The sequence below is a fragment of the Branchiostoma lanceolatum genome, chromosome 16 (genome assembly GCF_035083965.1).
Source record: "Branchiostoma lanceolatum isolate klBraLanc5 chromosome 16, klBraLanc5.hap2, whole genome shotgun sequence".
NCBI classification, from domain to species: domain Eukaryota; kingdom Metazoa; phylum Chordata; class Leptocardii; order Amphioxiformes; family Branchiostomatidae; genus Branchiostoma; species Branchiostoma lanceolatum.
Genome location: NC_089737.1, coordinates 14,134,948 through 14,153,566, shown reverse-complemented (window position 1 = coordinate 14,153,566; position 18,619 = coordinate 14,134,948). Strand labels below are relative to the sequence as shown.

Genomic DNA, 18,619 nt, shown 5'->3' with positions numbered 1-18,619 from the left:
GCCCATGCACGGCTAACCACAAATCAACACCAACCAGTGCTATGAATATGCCTATAGTAATGTAGAATGTTTTATTATTAGAAATCTTTATTCATTTGCAATACAAAACTATTTAATGAAGATGTTTCTAATTCTTAATTGATGCAAATAATCGACACGCTTTATTTTCCTTCTAGAGAGAGTACTGTGAATTTGATGGTATTTGCTTTGCTATTTCATATTTCTACTTACCAGAATGTGAGGACCAATTAAGGGACTTAAAGAACGAATTCAGCAAGGGAACCTTTTATGCAGCCATCATCTACATCATGGAAATAAAGGTACTTATCAATCTCTTATAAAAAACGAACTGTTTTGTGATCGTTCAGATCATGAGGCCTAATAGAGCACTTAAAGGTTACCTCTTCTTTGCAAAAACACATACAACTTGGACAAATCGGCTGAGTGCTAATCTGTGTACTTGTCATTTTCAATAGTTTCATTCATTGACTTATCTACAGTGACTTGGTGTTTGACTTCAAATCAGAAGTAAAGAGAGAGAGAGAGTCTCTTTTCTTTTGTCCTGACAAGTTGTTTTGTTATTGTTCTTGTTTCAGGCTTGCACGAAATAAGTCTACAAGGGACTGCTTATGGATATGATGGTATCGCATCGCATCGGTGTTCTGTTGTGTTCTATCAACGAAGATACAACGCACTGTACACGTACATAACTACACACATATGGGTTTTATTACCACATTTATTGTCACATTTCCAACTAGATTCAAAGATAAAATCATATTTTCCTAAGAATTTAACATATTTTGATATGTATAGGAAGCTACTGGGGATACACGAAACTATATTCCGAATATGATAATTGCTACATTGATACATCCCATTCATAGACGACGTACAAACGTAGGTCAAAAAAGATACACAGAGAGACATGTCTAAACAGAGAGAGAGAGAATGGTCTGTATATAGTATACGTACTCACATGTCAATATTCTTGTCGTCTTTTGGGAGTAGACTTTAATCATTCGGTCCTAAGGATGAAGGAGCCTCATTTGTCAAATCCCAGTACGTTGAAGAATCCAACATACTCTAATAGTAACTCAAATAGTACTTATCGAGAATTGCAGGGACGACCCACAATTTTTTTTTTCAAATTTGGGACATTACGAGCCTATGCCTTCTCTCCCGTTATCGATGTCTAATGGCTAATGATAGGAGTATTAGTATTTCAAGATAATCTATATGGTGGCTGTATAATTTACAATTTGTTTATATACTTATTGCAAATACAGTTATACATGAATGTTATTGATATTCCTATGTTAAAAGCAATGCAAGTCTATATGTAACGATAGATAGTATGCTACTTTACCGTAAGAATCGTAGCATTTATCGATACGTATATAGATTGCATTGCAAAGTCAATTTAGCCGATTATTATCAGTGAGTAAAATGTGTATAGATTAGATTGTAATATATAAAGGACTTTGAGGAAAGTCATTCATGTACGTCAAAACAGCAAAGGACTTGGGGTCCTTCCACCTGAATAAATAAATGCAAATACGCAATGTGAAAACTACATCATGGTATCTTCTTAATGTGTACTTGGCAACAGTAGTGCAGACGGATAAGGTAGAATTTCTCTATCTTAAAAACCTACTTTGACAACAGCAGAGCATATCTTGATATATACCCTCTACATAACGTTATCACTGTCAGAGTGTTTGATTAAATTGCTGCGTTGTTCCCCGGCGCAACTTAATGCCCCTCAACTAACAAGGTGACCTTTGTGTGAACTCATAAGGTCTCGCGTTGAAACGATCCGCCCACTAGCTCTAGTGTAAACAGAACAAACCAAGGTCTATTCACGGTAATCTCCAAGCAGATGTTGGGGGACTTCAGTTGTTACGTTTTCTTTGCTGCCCATTTCTGTGACACTAGCTCTAATGTAAACGCTACAACCACTGGAGACCCATTCTCGGTAATCCCCATAAGCAGATGCTCGGGTACTAAATCGTTACTTTTTCCTTACTGTCCTTCAGGCCTGCTGTCCTTTACTATGGCATATTAGCTCTAGCGTAAACACAATAAACCAAGGTCCATTTACGGGAATCTCCAAGCAGAAGTTGGGAGACTAATTCGTTACGTTTTCCTTGCTGCCCTTTTCTATGACATACCACCTCCTTAATGTTTGTCACAGACAATGGCAGCTAAGAAAATATGATTTAGCCTCCCCAAACATCTGCTTGGAGATTATATTTAGGGGTGCCTAGCGGTGACGTCACTCCCGTCATGTTGGTTGCTATCCAAGAAGATTTTCCCACTGTGACAGCTATAAACATACAGTAGTTCTGTTTCATTTACAAACTAGGGAAGATGTAAAACCTGTTTCAGATATTTTGGTGTATATTGTGCCCATCAGAATTGCTGTGCAAACAAGTTTGAATATATTCACCCGTTACATCAGATGGTCCTTACTTATCTTTACTAAACAGTATTTGAATTCCTATACCCCCACCCCCCGAGAAATGCTTTTTTGGATCATATGAAAGGCTGGGACTTTCCACCTGAACAGATGAGTCATGGCTTTTCCCCCTTCCCAGGTGACTTTGCGCACCTGATCACAACTTCCTTCTTTTCTCGGTTGTAGTTTTAGTCAATAGGAATAGGCCACGTCTGAGATATCTTGGATAAGTTTGGCAGCCTCGTATAGTCCTGCTAGTGCTCAAGCGTTTTCAGACGATAACATCAGGTGAAATCGTGTACTGGATTTGAAGTTGCACTTGTTAGATTGCGGACGACGGCCGTTTTCTACTTGAGTCGATTTATTTGTTAGCCGTCTAGACCTGGGGTGTCTTCATTCAGGACTTAGGACTACCATATTTCCTTCACTAAAGGGGCAGTGAACTACTGAAGAGAGGGGAGGAAGAAGAAGGTAACCAAGAAATAAGTGACAATACAAAGGTAAGAAGTAGTTTACGTTTCTTATTCTAGTTCCAATTGTAATGTTCAATTAGATCACGTATTCTACCTCAAGGTGGACTAGAGTAAACAAAAAGACTCGGTATCAATGTTATGACGTTGTGTAGCAGTCCATAGAAGTCAAGGAAAATACCGAACATAGTCCATGACTTGAATGGAGGATTCTTTCTTTCCTTTATTGTAGCGACATAACTGTCCCATACCGTATGGAAGATGATTATCGTCGATTGCATCATAAACATAACACGGGCGTTTCGTCCCGGTCGGTAGTTCGTGCTTTCACTTTCGCGGTTGGTTGCCTTGCGGCGCGAGGTGAAAGATCATGCGAATCAGGGAGTTTTTTCACGCATAGGTAACTCCACATATGTAGTTGGGTCTTTCCATTGAATGATGTATTTTTTTTACCCACGACCAACTAAATGGTGTTATGTCTTGGCCTAGACAAACTCACTAGTAGGCAACGTTAGCGGTGCCATGATTGGTGTTGAATTTTCACGCCCAATGTTACATAAATACGCCCGCTATACACACACAACAAAAGAACTGTCGATCAACATTTGTGGCCGGCGACACTTGATCTGAAAAAGTCGGAACATGCTCTGTTTCATGGTCTGTGCAGGCTCTGTTACCTGTGACCACAGGTAAGGTGCAACACAAATGGTCCCCAACACTGGCGGGCAAATAAATAGCCTACGTTGGAGAGAGGACGAAAGGGAATAACTCCGGAGGGTCTTAACGAGAATTTTGGTAAGATTTTGAGGCTGACTCTGGTGCATTTTATTATTTTTAGGGGCTGTTGCCGAGCGTCAAAGGAAGCAAAACAGGGGTATGTGAGGATGTGCATTCATGGGGGCCTGCATGAGGTGTTCCCGTTTACGCTATGAAACGCTAAAATGTTTGCACTGCACTGCGAAGCGTTGAGCCCCCTGTCCCAACTACGGACATCGCCACAACCAGGCAATTAGGATGAGAGGTGTGCGGGAATATGAATACATGGAGGCCTGCATAAGGGGTTCGCGTTTAGACTATCTAATGGTAAAATGTATTTGAGTTCAAAGCTTGATTATCGTGTTTGCACTGCGCTGCGAACCGTTGCGCCCCCACCCCAACTACGGACATCGCCATATCCAGGCAATTGGGCCCTGACAGGGGCTTATTGTACATGTTAAGCTGGTGCTTTCCACTGAATGTTTTTTTCCAGTATTTTGCTGTGGTCTAGATAAACTCACTAATACTAGGTAACGTTAGCGGTGACATGATTGTTGTAGACTTTCCACGCCCAATGTCAAATAAATGCGCCCGCTATATATACACACGCAGCAGAAGAATTGCCGCGTCTGTGTGACCGGCGACACTTGATCCGAAAGACTTTGTTTCTGTGTAGACTCTGGTACCTGTGAAAACATGTAAGGTGCAAGTCTGCAAGGTGAATAGTCTAGGGCTCCAACACTAAATTATAAATCCAATACGCTCCATGATAGGACTATTCAATCATATGACATGTGTTACTGAAATTAACAGGAACATGAGTACATTAAGGCATACCCACTCTACAAGAAAAGTTACGTTTGCTACCAATTGAATACTGACATCCAGCTCCCATATTCTTTGTCCAGAACGGCTTCTCCAATACCCAAAAAATTGTGAGCAAAAATTGATAATCTCTTTCCAATGTGTAAATTGCTTATTAAACAGTGAAAGCTGAAGAACAAGATGTTTCATTTTAAGAAACCAAGCAGCACTCGATTTGTTTGTTTCATTTTAGTCAGATTCCATTAGTGTTACAAAGAAAAATACTAGAGTCCACTTGCATAATAAATTGTTGGGTGAGTGCAGTACCACTAATCTCAGAGATTTTTCAAAATCATACCAAAAGCTGGGACTTACCACTAGAACAGTTGAGTCACGGACTTATCATTATTGTGATGCTAATTAGGGGGTTCCCCTGACTCATGCCCAGGTTTATATCAAGCTGGGACTTTCCATTGGATGATGTTTATTTCCAGTCTTTCCTTTGGTTCGGGGGGAAAACCAAGGCAGGGTTAGCTGTGTCAAATGCTCTATAGTAACTTATTAAGCTTGTTGGTATTTCATCGTAAGACTATGAAATACCACATATGATTGACCAAAGACAGGTTTCTTCAAAGATTTAAAATGTCCGGTCGGTGAAGAGAAGTATGGTTTTTATTGGTCAGAAATTACCCGCAATGGCAGCCTTTCTAGGGCTGAATTGATGCAGGGTTTACAGGTTTCACATAATGCACAACATATACATATACATGTAGTACATATCTTATCCACACTTGCATTATGTGGAATTTTCGCAAGGGTCTGGGCGGCTGCCATTCGGTGCCACCAGGTGACCTCAATACGACCTTCCCCGACCGAAGTCAGGTACCCATTTACACCTGGGTGAAGTGAGGAAAGTCGTGTAAAGTGCCTTTCCCAAGGGCACAAGATCGGTGACATGACAGGATTCGAACTCGGGACCCCTTGGTTCTGAGCCGAACGATCTGCCGTTGCGCCACACGACCCCACAAAGGGTAACGTTACAGACTTTGCAAGTCTGGTCCATCATGAAGTCACTTTAAACTGTCAAAAAAATCAACGTCCCACGTTTGACATCGGAGTGGCAATTGAAAAGCATCACATCTTCGTTATCTTCGATGGTTTGTTTCAACTGCGCATGCAGGGGCTGAAATACTTCTGATACGTCACTTGAAAAGGTTAACATCATTTCGTGAAGGTATGACGTCGTGAAAGTCGACTACTTTCTTATCTGCCAGAAAACAAATGTACACATTCGTAAGTAACCTCGGGAAATTTAGACTATCATTAGACGATTCAATCGGCTCCATGGATGCTCAAGGTAATGTAGCGCTACCAATCATCGTCCAATGTATAAAAAAAACATCATTTATCTTAAAACCGCACGGGCAGAGCCAAAAGTTTATTCAACCCATTGGAAGAAATATCGGTCCTTCAATAAAGAACAATGCATGGTCTGAAACTTTATCGCCGCCTGTTTAACACCGTGTGAGCATGCATTTATACTGGGACCTGTGGTGAGGAATCGGGTTACAGACTATCCACCCGAACAGGTGTGTCATGTGACTTTGCGCACGCACGTAATTATATGTTCCTCTTTTGCTTAGGAATGACGTGCTGCGAATTAGCCGAGCATTCAGATGCTATGACATCGGAAATATGATCATTGAATAAAGTATACAACATAACACGGGTTTTTCATCCCGGTTGGTAGTTTTTGCTTTCACTTATGTGGAAGGAACAGCGATTGGTTGCCTTACGCGAGCTTTACCATAATGCCAATTGGGGAGTTTTTCTTACTCAGGCCGGGGTACATATTGGACTTTCCATTGAATAGTGTTTTGCTTTGACCTAGACAAACTTACCAGTAGGTAATGCCAGCTGTGTCATGATTTGTATTGACTTTTCACCGTCACAGAAAGCGCCCGCTCATAGTATACACAAGAATTGTCACTTAACATTTGTGACCCGTGACACTTGATCCAAAAGACTTTGGTCTGCGTAGTCTTTGTTATCTGTAACAACATGTAATGTACAAGATGAATAGTCAAGGGTCCCAACACTGGCGGGCAATTACCACAGAAATAAGCTGCACGGGAAAGAGCGGCTCCTCTCGCGCACCCGGTGCATTAGGGGTTGTTTCTTTGTGCATGAATGGGGTCTGCCTGACAGTTGCCGATTGCATGATACTATTTGAGCCCAAAGCTTATCATGATTGCACTGTTAGTGTTAAGAGCCCACCTAAACTATGAACATCGCCACAAAATTACGTCAGGCCAACTATATAGGTCTAGGCTTCTATATATTCTTTTCAGGACACGCCTCACACATACACACAAACTATCCTCGCATGCCTAGGAGGGGACCAGAGAGCGCATCAGACTTGCTTGGAGATCATCTAACCTCCCAGTGCTGTCTTTTTGTTGTTCACAGTGACCACCATGGCGTCTTGGAATGGTGACTCATCATCAGACAAGTTTGAACTATCCCCTCGTAGCAAGTTTTATCTAAAGGTTGATGAAAATTTATCTGAAAATCAAGTGAAAAGTTTGCGACTTTTGTTAGGCAATCATATTGCCAAAGGAAAAGTTCAGAATGCAACACCACATGAGATGTTCACTATGCTGGAAGCTGATGACAAAATTAGAGAGGGACATCTTGGATTGCTGAAGGAACTTTTGACAGCCCTCAAGGAAGCACGGCTAGCAAAAGAAGCTGAGGATTTGGAGAGGGATGAGAGTGAGTAGATTTTGGTCTTCATATGAAAGATAGTACCTTCGCCAAAAATTATGTTTTCGGTTTCGTTCAAATGTGGCTGACCAGCAGAACTTGTGAAATTGCGACGTTGTAAAGGGATCTTTATGACATTTGGTATGTGATTAGAACAAGTTTGATTATGGGACTTAGGTGCTCAAAAGTAATATGGGATTGGATGCTCAGAGGTTCTTGGAGGGCATATGTCTCATTAAATACACGTTTTCAAAGGCTACGTTGAAAGTTGTTGACTTCGCCAAGAAGTCTATGTTTTGATGCTTGTCTGTGTGTCTGTTAGTGAACAGAATAAGTCGAGAACGCACTGCACGAAATGGCCTCGTATCCTGGCGTATACGTACAGGGATTCCTCCGGAAATATTCCATATCCCGGTGCGGATTTAGCGTTTCCGTTAAAAAATCCGCACCGGGAAATGGAATATTTTCAGAGGAATCCCTGTACGTATACGCCGGGATACGAGGCCATTTCGTGCAGTGACGCCTGGATGGATTGTTGTCAAATTTGGTGTGTTGATGAGTATGTGGGAAATCTAAAGATGATTAGATTTTGGGCGAAGTACTTCGCATAATTAACGAGAAAAGTGTAGAAATGTGTTATATTGTATGAGTGCCTGTGCTGGGTACCAGCTGGAACGTGTTACTGGTTTAGGGAAAGTGTTACTGGTGTAGTAAGGAGATATTCCCATTGGGCCAGGGGTGTTTGACTGTGAAGGCCTAAAAGATCCTAAAACGTGTTGGCTGACACAAATTGGCTTCTCACTGACTTTTAGATCTTGATCTTGTGAAATTGCACTGTTCCTCAAGGCAAGTAGTTACCTTCGCCGAGAAGGTTATGCATAGGGTAGCGTTTGTATGTATACGAAGACCAGCATAACTCAAGAATGCCTGGATGGGTTGTCTTCACATTTGGTATGTTGGTAGGTCTTGGTGAGACCTGAAAATGATTAGATTTTGGGCCCCCTAGCGGCTTGTTATAGTACTGCAGCGGAAATTCTCATGTTTTGGATATGCTATGGAACCGACTTTTGAGTGGTAGATAGCTCTTTGGAAAGAGAGTAAAAGGTATCGGTTTGGACACCCTAGCGGCATTTTCTGGGACTGCAGGAGCAGGTTTCGCTTCAGACTGTGAAAGGGAATAACTCAAGAAGGGCTTGATGGATGGTCATGCTTTTTGCTAAGTGGATAGCCTGAGTGATGATTTACATGATATAAAACTTATTATGCAAATCAGTATCTAATTTGCATAACTAATGATGAAAATTGATACATCCTCCAAATTCCATAATAGAACTCTCAAACATGTGACATGGCCGAGGAAGAGAGAAATAGTAATAAATATCAACTATGCAAATGAAGACCTCTTTTGCATAATTAATGAGAAATTCTATAACTCTATAACTTACGTGGTGCTTTGTTTGATTGGATGATAATGATGCAAATCAGATTCTAGTTTGCATAATTAATGAGGCAATTTAAAAACCCGCTGTGTTCCATGATATGACTATTCAAATATGCGAATTTGTAACTGAGGAAGAAAGGAATGTTGATAGATAAAAATATGCAAATGTAGACTAATTTGTATAATTAATGTTAAACTACTATAATTGCATACTAGTTAATGACGGCAATTTCATACTTGTGGCATTTGGAAGTAGTGCGAATGTGAACACCATTGAACCAAATCATGCTAATAAGGAGCTTATTTGCATAATTGATGATAAATGTTAGCATAACCTTCTTTGTTTAGCTCATAGTTATACTTTGGACAACTTATGTTACTTGGGTGAAGACGACCAACTGGCATGATTCATAATTGATGAGAAACACTCCCAATACGTCAGTCATAAAGGTTAAGATCATTTGGCGAAGGTATGAGGTCGTAGAACTCTTGTTAATCTATGAATTGATCTATACGAGTTTATCAAAGAGTTTTAAATATATGGTTCCCCTTTACCTTTAACTTAAGTAATACATTATGTATCATCGTATGTATTGGGTTGTTGAGGCATGCGCAAACACCAAAACAAGCCATGATATCCTTCTTGTAGGAATGAGAAAGAGAAACACACCAGATGATGATGGCAGCCCTGCTGAAAAATACTACCGCAACTTGAAAGGGACTAGTGGCAGGCCTGGCATGAGAGGGTGGAAGGCACACAAGCTTGAGAATGGTAGATTTTTTGTCATAAGGATGAACCGCAATATAAAATACATTGTTGGGGGGGGATGTGTGACAATGGACCAAAGTGAGCTATAGCCTATAACATATGGCCCCATGCTATCAGACGAATGCAGTATTGAATAGAATTTTAGGAACAAGAAATCTTGGACACACCTTACTGCCTAAGACCTAAAGAAACATGTGTCCATCCAGTATCAGCTGGGGTAATAAGCAGCTTGGCTTGCATGAAATTATCAGATTTTGTCTGCGTTTCTCTTATTTCTTCTTACTACAAAATACTGCAGCCTTTTCACCATGACATTGCAACGATTTCCAACAGACATAGGGAGGTTACATTCCAAGCTCGGGTTCAAAGTCGAGGAGCTGAAGCCCAAAGGAGGTGGGAATACCGTCCATGGCTCGTCCATCCCGCTGATCCTGCCGAACGATCTGAAGTACAATGCGTCCACCGGAAAAGTCGAAGAGGTGTTGGGTGTCCGACGGGAAAGTCTGCATGTCGTTCCCGAGGCCTTGGATCTAATGGAGGGGATCGAGGGGCCCGTGAGTGTCCTGGCAATCTGTGGACCCTGTCGGACTGGAAAAAGCTACATCCTCTCAAGGTGAGATGTTACCTGTTAGCCATAAAAAAAAATGTATGCTTTCGTGGCCGAGAATTGGTGATAGATATCAGTGACCTTGGCGACTCTGGCGTAAATGGTCCAAACCTTTTGAGTGAACTTAAGCCAAAAAAGTGTCAATTCCAACATGCAAGCCAACGCCTTGTGTGACCAGCATTTGCACAAAAAGTAACGTAACAAGAAACCAAGAGTTCGGAGACCTCATACCCTCTGTCTTGTCAATAACGTTAACTCAAGAACCTCTGGTGAATGTAATCTCCAAGCAGATCTAATGGTGGCAAAGACCGTATCCAACTGTTAAAAGGAGTTTTTGTAGCCACACTTGGCAGTTGGATGCGGTCTTTGCCACCCTTAGATTTGCTTAGAGATTATGCTGTGCTGTAATGATGTTCGGTATGTGGGTACACAGAGGTCAGGGTCGAGTTTGGGGCCCCTCTGGTGTGTGACCTAGGATACTTCAGTAGAACTTCCGTTCTTTATATCTTTTCTCCTGGACATGCTATGGCATTGGTCTTTTGTGGCAGATAGCTTTTGATGTGGTGGTATAGGTTTGGGCACCCCATGAGCTTGCTCTGAAACTTCTGTTTTTTTGTTAACACCTTTAAAGGAGGAGCACTGAACAAAGGAACCATTCGGTATACGGATAGCTTAGACAGAGATGTACACGATTAGATACAAATTATGCAAACTAGGACTTCGTTTGCATAATCAATGAGGAATTGCTCTGGTTTCGGTGTTGTTTAGAAGTTAACCGAGTAACTAAGGACCATCGGTGTTATAGGCTACTTGGCACAGCGGATGCCTTTGAACTGGGTCATCTCGTGTTCTCCAAGACGCTTGGTATCTGGATGGGCACCAAGGTGCTGCGGGGGAAGGACTTCACTATCGTGCTACTGGACACAGAGGGCATTGGTAAGTAGGGTTTGCTCAAAAGTGGAGTGTTGGTTTAGCTCCATTCTGAGATTTGTTAGTCGCAAGAAGCCAAATGCATCTTAGTATTACATATAATGTTTCAGAAAACATTCATTAGTGATACTGAATTAAGTCTCACCAAAATGTGCCATATAACTGTTTTTTAGCATTCCCAATCGCAGGAATGTCATACCAATGTATCCTTTAGCTCCCAGCTACTACGCTACTACAAGGGTAGTATCGTGCCTCAAAATATAATTTCTGAAGAGTACAGAAAGATCTATTTGACGACATCCTTATTCAGTTTTCAAATAAATCATTTTGAATTCCAGACGCAGTAGGAGCCAGTGCTGGCCAGGACGCCTCTATCCTGGTGATGACCATCCTGCTGTCCTCCCAACTCATCTACAACTCACTCAGTGTGCCACATAAGGGAGATCTGGAGAAGATGCAGTAAGTAGATTTTACCGCGAATACGAATAACTTGATGACAACAATTTACTAATTACATCTATCTGATTGGGGTACTTGATTTTCTTTGAGTAATGATTACATTAAATTAATACGCGAGCCGTGGCGAAGCCGCATTGCACTACCACTAGCTACTTAAAAGCATTATGCTTCACCTCAATTGAAAATGCCTGCTTTACCTTTTTAATGATTACATGTTATACAAATACAAGACGGTGTATCCCGAATCAATCGAGCTACCAGCCATACCCACAGTAAGGCTGGGACCGAGGGTTATATGGAATGGAATGCACCGTGTTGTATTTTCTCTGTCATACTCACCCCAAAACACAAATTTCAATGCAAAATGCACCAGAATTTGAGAAAATTTGGTGTGCCGAACACAAAACTTTTAAACATCAATTCCACGCAATTTGGAATTCACAATCTCGCGGCGCATGCGAAGTGCGTTCGAATAATTCGATGGAAGTCTTTGCAATACAACTTCGAACACCGTGCAATACGCGTAAAATACGGACCGGTTCGGAACGTCTGTATCGAACGTTATTCCGGCCCATGGCCAGGTACCGTATGACGTAAAGGATCAAACAGTGTACATTAATGCGCTGGCTTTTGTCTAATCCAACATTTCACCAGGTGCTTCATCAAACTGGCTAAAGGGGTCACGGTGAAACAAGGAGAGAAGACACAGGTGTCAGCATTCCGTCAGTTCTTCCCAGACTTCCTGTGGCTGCTACGTGACGCAGCTCTTAAGATGGAGGATGAATTCGGCAAAGACATGACTCCTACCGAGTACTTGATTACTAAGGTAAGGTCTGATGAAAGTCGATGGCAATCAAAGCTAGCTTGGAATCCAAACCTATCATAGTTCCTAGTCTTGCGGAGAGGAGCATCAATTTTGTGATAGAGACTTTGTGCACCCTAGTTGCTATGCTTTACATCAGGTATTTCTCTGTTATGTATCTTACATGTAGGTCCTTGGACGTCATGATGATGATGATGATTTTGAGGAGTCAACAAGTGACAAAGTAGGTCGGGCCATTCTCACATTCTTCCCGTCGGTGGAATGTACCACCTTGGTGAGCCCCTCTGGGGTCCCGGAGGTGATGTACAACATAGCTCAGCACACGGACAGCCTGAACCCAGAATTTAACAAGGGCGTTGAAAACCTCACCGAGAGGCTTTTGCGGAAGTCACGTGCAAAGCGAGGCTACGACAAGGTTTCAACTGTTAGTGGTAAGAAAGGACAACCAAGGGCATTATCCCCATAATTCTTTCCTCGTAGTAAAAACAATGGTTTGCTATTAGTTATTCGGTACACCCCTTATTTTACACCAGTGTAGTACACTTATGACTACACCTTCATTCTTGCGTTGGTTGGATGACAAAATTCTTATTACATAACCAGGTGACCTAGCCGACGTTACGTGACCGTCTGTCAAATTCCTCATGGCATTAATGACTGGTTCTAATTTGCACTGCAGGTAGGTGCAAAATTTGTACTGCTGCATTGTGTCAATAGTGTTAGTGTCAATTAGCCAGTACTGCCTTGAAGAAGGTAACAGAAGGTCATCAAAACGTCGGCTAAAAACACTTCGTTGTGTACAAAGAACTTTGTTATTGACTGACGCGCCGACATGATGAAATCAGGCAAGGCAAAGTGTTGACTGTTTGATCTATGCAAGTTTCATCTTCTCAGGTGAGGCCCTCAGCATCATGACCCGACAGTATATGGAAGCGGTCAATGATCCTAAGGCCATCCCTGCCCTGGACAACACCTGGCAGAACACCATAGAGCTCATGCGGGTCAGGGCCATTGAGGAGGTGATCAATGAATACAATCAACAGATGCAAGTGAGAGATATTCAACATTAATATGACATATTTATCTATGCAACGTACTAAAATATTGCTAGTTAAATCAGTTTTCACTTGAGAGACAGAAAATAGAGATTTTGCAGCGTTAGCATCAGTATAACCAGATTTTTAAGGTTTGGTGGTAAGCACCGATGTATCTTTTACCACCGTAGCTCATGTAACCTTATGGAACAATTCACGGACATAGACCATGTAATATTCAACATTCACGTATTCATTAGACATGGCATTGCAAGTTATTAAAAAGAGTTGATTTTTGTCTATTCTGTAGTCCCAGATTGCTACCGCCACCCACAATGGACTGGTTCCATTGGAGGAAAGTCAAGGAAGTGAAATACATCTCAAACCTAAGGGAGCTATGAGACGCCCTACAAGGAAACGTGCAAAAGGAAGTGGGAAAACCAGTACAAGGTATCATTTACGTGACGAAAAACATTTTGTTACGGTTTAATTAACTGTCACCTTGACCCTCTCGTTATGTGTACGATTATCTACATATTATATTTACTACTTGTGATAGGAGGGGACGCTCATTCATCGCGATGACAATGGGAGAACCACGATATTTACTCATTAATCGTCTCCATTAGTGTCGGAATCGGTGAATTTATTTCGATGAATCTTATCCAGTCCGACCCAAGGCCTCAGAGTCCATACAATAGCAAGTAGCTTCCCACTTCAGTCATATTCTTGTTTAAGTTGATTTTTATTTCTCATCTATTTGCTCAGGAACTCTCCCAGCCAGCCTACCCTCATTGGCTTCCACAACACGCTGTTAGATAAAGCCACAGACATGCTTTTGGAGAAGGTCGGCCATTTTGATATCAGCTCAGACGATCAAAGCAATGAGAACAAGAAGTTGATGGATCAAATGCAAAAACGTTTGGGTAAGTACATTTGAAACTTTGCTTCGGCGCAACACACTAGCTTCGCAGGAACGCGACGCAGCAGCAGCTGGTTATATTACACCGAACTTAGCTTCTGCATCTGGCTATGCTTCTTTGAGAAAATAGCTTGACAGAGACGACGACTCAAAAGTACTTTTTGCTTAACATTTAGCCATATCAATGAGACTTACGGTAATGTTTTCTGATTACTGTATAAAAAATTTTCTGAAGTGGTCAAAATGTTATTTTTGTTCAAATGTGAGTTGAAGGACTGTTACCCTTACAAAGTGACACTTTTATCCTTTTGTCGACAAAACGTTACAAAAGGCTGAAACCAAAATGTTCCTATACTACATTAACCTTTGTGCAGTTCAAAGAGAGGAGCGTCCAGTTGATTATGTGGCAGCCGACGGCACTACCAAAACGCAGGAAGGGTTTGTGGTTACTGGCGGGGAATTTCTCCACTACATCCAAAAGAACAAAGAGCTGTCCAAGATCTTCTGCCAGACACTCTTTGAACGCTTGTTTGACCCAATTAGGTAACTTTCAATTGAATTCCTTTTTAGCTTGATTCGTCGTTCTTACATCATTTATCACGACGATTTCTGTCATAGTTAATAAATGTTTATCATGAAGTATGGATTTGGTTTTCTAATAAAGTATAATGCCTGCGAACGATTGAATAAAGTATGTATTTCACTGTTCTATTTGCAAGAAAACACGTGGAGTCGCCTCCTCCAGACTATGACTTCCAGGAGTTGACTGTAGAGCTGACTAATGCACTCCATCAGTACGAAGAGCAGGCACGCGGCCCGGAGAAGTGGGTGGTTCTGCAGCAGATGTCCAAAAACATAGAAAAGCTAAAAGCAGAAATCGAAAAGATCAAGGGCTATCGAAGCAAGGTAATTTTCCCATTCCTAAAAACAAATGTAGCACTACATTGGAGTAACCCAAGAAGTATGGGACTTGATGATTGCCTTGTCATCTGTTTCTGGTCTTTTGAATTCGTCGGAATTCTGCATACGTCAAAGGTTTTATTTCCCTATGGTGTCCAAAGCATATTACAGACAAGAAGTGTATGCTCTACGGAACATATTAATGCAGCACTCTCGATACTCCAGATAATGCAGGAACGGCAGAAGGCACATGAGGCAGAGCTCAATGCTAAGATCATGGCGAGAGAGAAGCAACAGCTGCGCAAACAAGCACAGGACATGAAGCAAACCGAACAGGAAAATCTACAGAAAACGGAGCGGCTTCATAAGGAGCAGATCGAAAAGGTACTGTTATGAGTAATCATTGTACATTGAATGAAAAAACCAATTGAAAACTCATCAAAGATCATGTGTTAATATATCCAGCAGATGTAGGAGCCAAAAGTCGTGAAATGTTTATCAATCATCATCCCTAATATAATTTATAACTTCCACTTTTAATCTCAGATGAAACGAGAGATGGAGAAGCGGCATGCGGTTGAGCTACAGAAGATCCGGGACCTTCAGAATGCACAGATGGAGGAACAGGCGAAAAGGGCAAAGGTCAGCAGTAATGTCACAGCAAAATAGTAGTTTAGAAATATTTCTAAGTAATAAACAAAACGTTTGATTCTTTTTCGTCATTGGCGTCACCTTCAAAGTAACGCATTTTGCAATGAGCATGGCAGACATAAAGGGAAGACAATGCAGTTACTAGTACCGGAAAATAAACGAGTCCACAAGTTCCATCATAAGACAATTATGTTTAACTTAACAGTAAAAAGATTATACTACAGAGTGAGCACAGAAACTAATGAACATCAAGGCAATCCTGACATGTGTAATTTGAACAGACAAATGTCGAACATAAAATGTAGCAACCTATGCAGAAAAGGCAAGTTAAAAATCTCCTTTTCAACACGACGTTCGTGATATGGCTACAACATATACCACGTAGCCCCGTCATAGTGATTGGAATAACATTGCTTTTTGACTTCCTGCAAAAATCGATTGACCGATCTGGGCCCAAATTTCTGCCGCAGGAGCGCTACGAGAAGGACATGGGTAAGATGAAAGAGAAAATCGACAGGATGGAGCGGCAGCAGGCAGATATGCAAAAGGTGCTAAAGGAACTGAAGAAACGGCCTCCACCTCCACCTCCAACCCCACGTAAGTAGTTGTTAATATGTACTTCAATGCATTTATGCCATCTTAGAAATTGATACTATTACATCCATGAGTCAACTGCACCAACACAAAACAGTCGAATAAAATGTCGCAAACTACATGCCTTTGAAACTGAATGAATACGATTTTGTATTAGATTGTTATTATACAACAAAGAGAGAGTTGGTGAACTTTATAGACAACCTAATAATCTCTAATCCATACACCTAAGTAATACAGATACATTTCTAATGAGTGTAGACATGACTTTAATTATGGAACATAACTGCTCTAACATTTTTGTTATCACAAAGACGCGAGAAGTCCCAACTTACTTATTATTATAATTATTGTAATCATGTGACAATGCATAGATGTATCTGTACACCATTCTCTTGTGATCTGTACTGAACTCAGTGGGTATATCATGTATGATGAAGGTCTTCATTCGTTCTTACTCATTCATTCATTCATTAATACATTCATTCAATCACTAACTTTGGTATTTATTACGCTTTTCCAGGTGAGGAAACAGTATGCACCATCTTGTAAAGGTTATTGTGTTCCTGCTGCCAACAAGTTATTGAATATGTAACATTGATCTGCCGAGAGTATTCGATCTGCTGAGAGCATGTCTGGCAATTCTGCAACAACAACTAGAGCTCCACGACCTCATACCTTCGCCAAATGATTTTAACCTATATGGCTGACGTATTAGGAGTGTTTCTCATCAATTAGAAATCATACCAGTTGATCGTCTTCACTCAAATAACAGAAGTTGTTCAAAGTATGAGCTTAAAAAGGTTATGCAAACAGATGTAATCAATTATGCAAATGAGTTCCTTATTAGCATAATTTGATTCAACGATGTTCACATTCACATAACTTCCAAATGCCAGAAGTATGAAATTGCCATCATTTACCTGTATGGAATTCTAGTAGTTTCTCATTAATTATGCAAATTAGGCCTACAATTGCATATTTTCTATCTATCAACCTTCTTCTCTTCCTCAGTTACAAATGTCACATATTTGAATAGTCATATCATGGAACACAGCATTTTTTTTAATTGTCTCATTAATTATGCAAATTAGAATCTGATTTGCATGATTATCGTCCAATCATGCAAAGTATCACCTAAGCTATCTACATACCAAAAATCATGAACATCCATCAAGCCCATCTTCAGTTATAGTATTTTCTAATTTCTTATGCAAATGAGGTCCTTATTTGCATAGTTGATATCTATTAATATTTTTCTCTTTCTCAGTTATATATGTCACATGTTTGAGAGTCCTATCATGGAATTTGGCAGCTGTATAAACTTTCCTAATTAATTATGCAAATTTCATGCTGATTTGCATAATTAATGTCTAATCATGTACATCATCACTCAAGTTATCTACTTACTCAAAATCATGACCATCCATCAAGCCCTTCTTGAGTTATTTATTCCCTTTCAAAATCTGAAGCAAAACCTGCTCCTGCAGTTCCAAAAAAGCCGCTAGGGGGCCAAAACCTATACCACTTACTCTCTGTCCAAAGACCTATCTACCACTCAAAAATCAGGACCATAGCATGTCCAGAACACGAGATATCAAAACAGGAAGTTCCGCTGCAGTACCGTAACAAGCCGCTGGGGCACCCAAAATCTAATCATTTCCATGTCTCATCAAGACCTGCCCACCTTCCAAATATCAAAACAATCCATCCAAGCCTTCTTGAGTTATGCCGTTGGTTACAAACACACACACACACAAACACATTAACGCTACCCTCTGCATAACCTTCTCGGCGAAGGTAATAATTACAGTACTAAACGTTTACTTTACTTTCGATATGTGGCAAGATAGAATGCAGCTTATGTGCTAGAACATAGTTGTGTTGGCTGGAACGATTCTGCCCAACGCAAGCAAAGTCATCCGAGTGTGTAGAAAAAAAAATGCTCTGCCAGTTTCTTTTAAGTGATGTTTCGTATCAACCTCTGTTTTCTTTTGAGTATGGAATGATAATGCACACAGCTGTTTCAATCAATTTTCAATATTATGACGTGACAACGACTTATGAACCGATTCATGGTCGATAGATGTACATACAGAATGAGTTCCGGAATGCTTGTATTTATGTACCAAATAGAATAAGGTATACAATAATATACATGTAACGATAGGGATAGTGAATCAGTGTGTATTGACGGCGTGTGTTGATGGCGTGTACTTACATAGTTTTCCA

The 18,619-nt window shown here is 40.8% G+C and overlaps 1 protein-coding gene and 1 long non-coding RNA gene across 3 annotated transcripts; both read left to right on the top strand.

Annotated features, from left to right (window-relative positions):
• LOC136421976 (uncharacterized) lies at positions 1-1,576 on the top strand. The gene is made up of 2 exons (XR_010753555.1): positions 1-320; positions 597-1,576. It is a non-coding gene; the product is annotated as an uncharacterized lncRNA (long non-coding RNA).
• A 1,087-nt stretch (positions 1,577-2,663) lies between these two features.
• On the top strand, positions 2,664-17,564 carry LOC136421346 (guanylate-binding protein 3-like). 2 transcript variants are annotated; one of them, XM_066408578.1, is made up of 17 exons: positions 2,664-2,961; positions 6,961-7,266; positions 9,348-9,470; positions 9,801-10,080; positions 10,880-11,010; positions 11,343-11,463; positions 12,118-12,289; positions 12,456-12,717; positions 13,181-13,335; positions 13,631-13,770; positions 14,089-14,246; positions 14,617-14,785; positions 14,962-15,148; positions 15,368-15,526; positions 15,689-15,784; positions 16,264-16,390; positions 16,911-17,563. In XM_066408578.1, the coding sequence occupies exons 2-17, from the start codon at positions 6,969-6,971 to the stop codon at positions 16,937-16,939; spliced, it is 2,607 nt and encodes an 868-aa protein (XP_066264675.1). In that variant the 5' UTR covers positions 2,664-2,961; positions 6,961-6,968; the 3' UTR covers positions 16,940-17,563. The 2 variants fall into 2 exon arrangements, with proteins under 2 accessions (XP_066264675.1, XP_066264676.1); XM_066408579.1 differs by lacking the exon at positions 2,664-2,961 and having other exon boundaries at positions 6,877-7,266; positions 16,911-17,564.
• Positions 17,565-18,619: the final 1,055 nt, after the last annotated feature.

Excerpts from the sequence above, each read along its gene's own strand:
- LOC136421346 (XM_066408579.1), top strand. The coding sequence starts at position 6,969 with ATGGCGTCTTGGAATGGTGACTCATCATCAGACAAGTTTGAACTATCC. Across the intron at positions 12,290-12,455 it reads CCGAGTACTTGATTACTAAG|GTCCTTGGACGTCATGATGA; the intron begins GTAAGGTCTGAT and ends TCTTACATGTAG. Across the intron at positions 13,771-14,088 it reads AGTGGGAAAACCAGTACAAG|GAACTCTCCCAGCCAGCCTA; the intron begins GTATCATTTACG and ends CTATTTGCTCAG.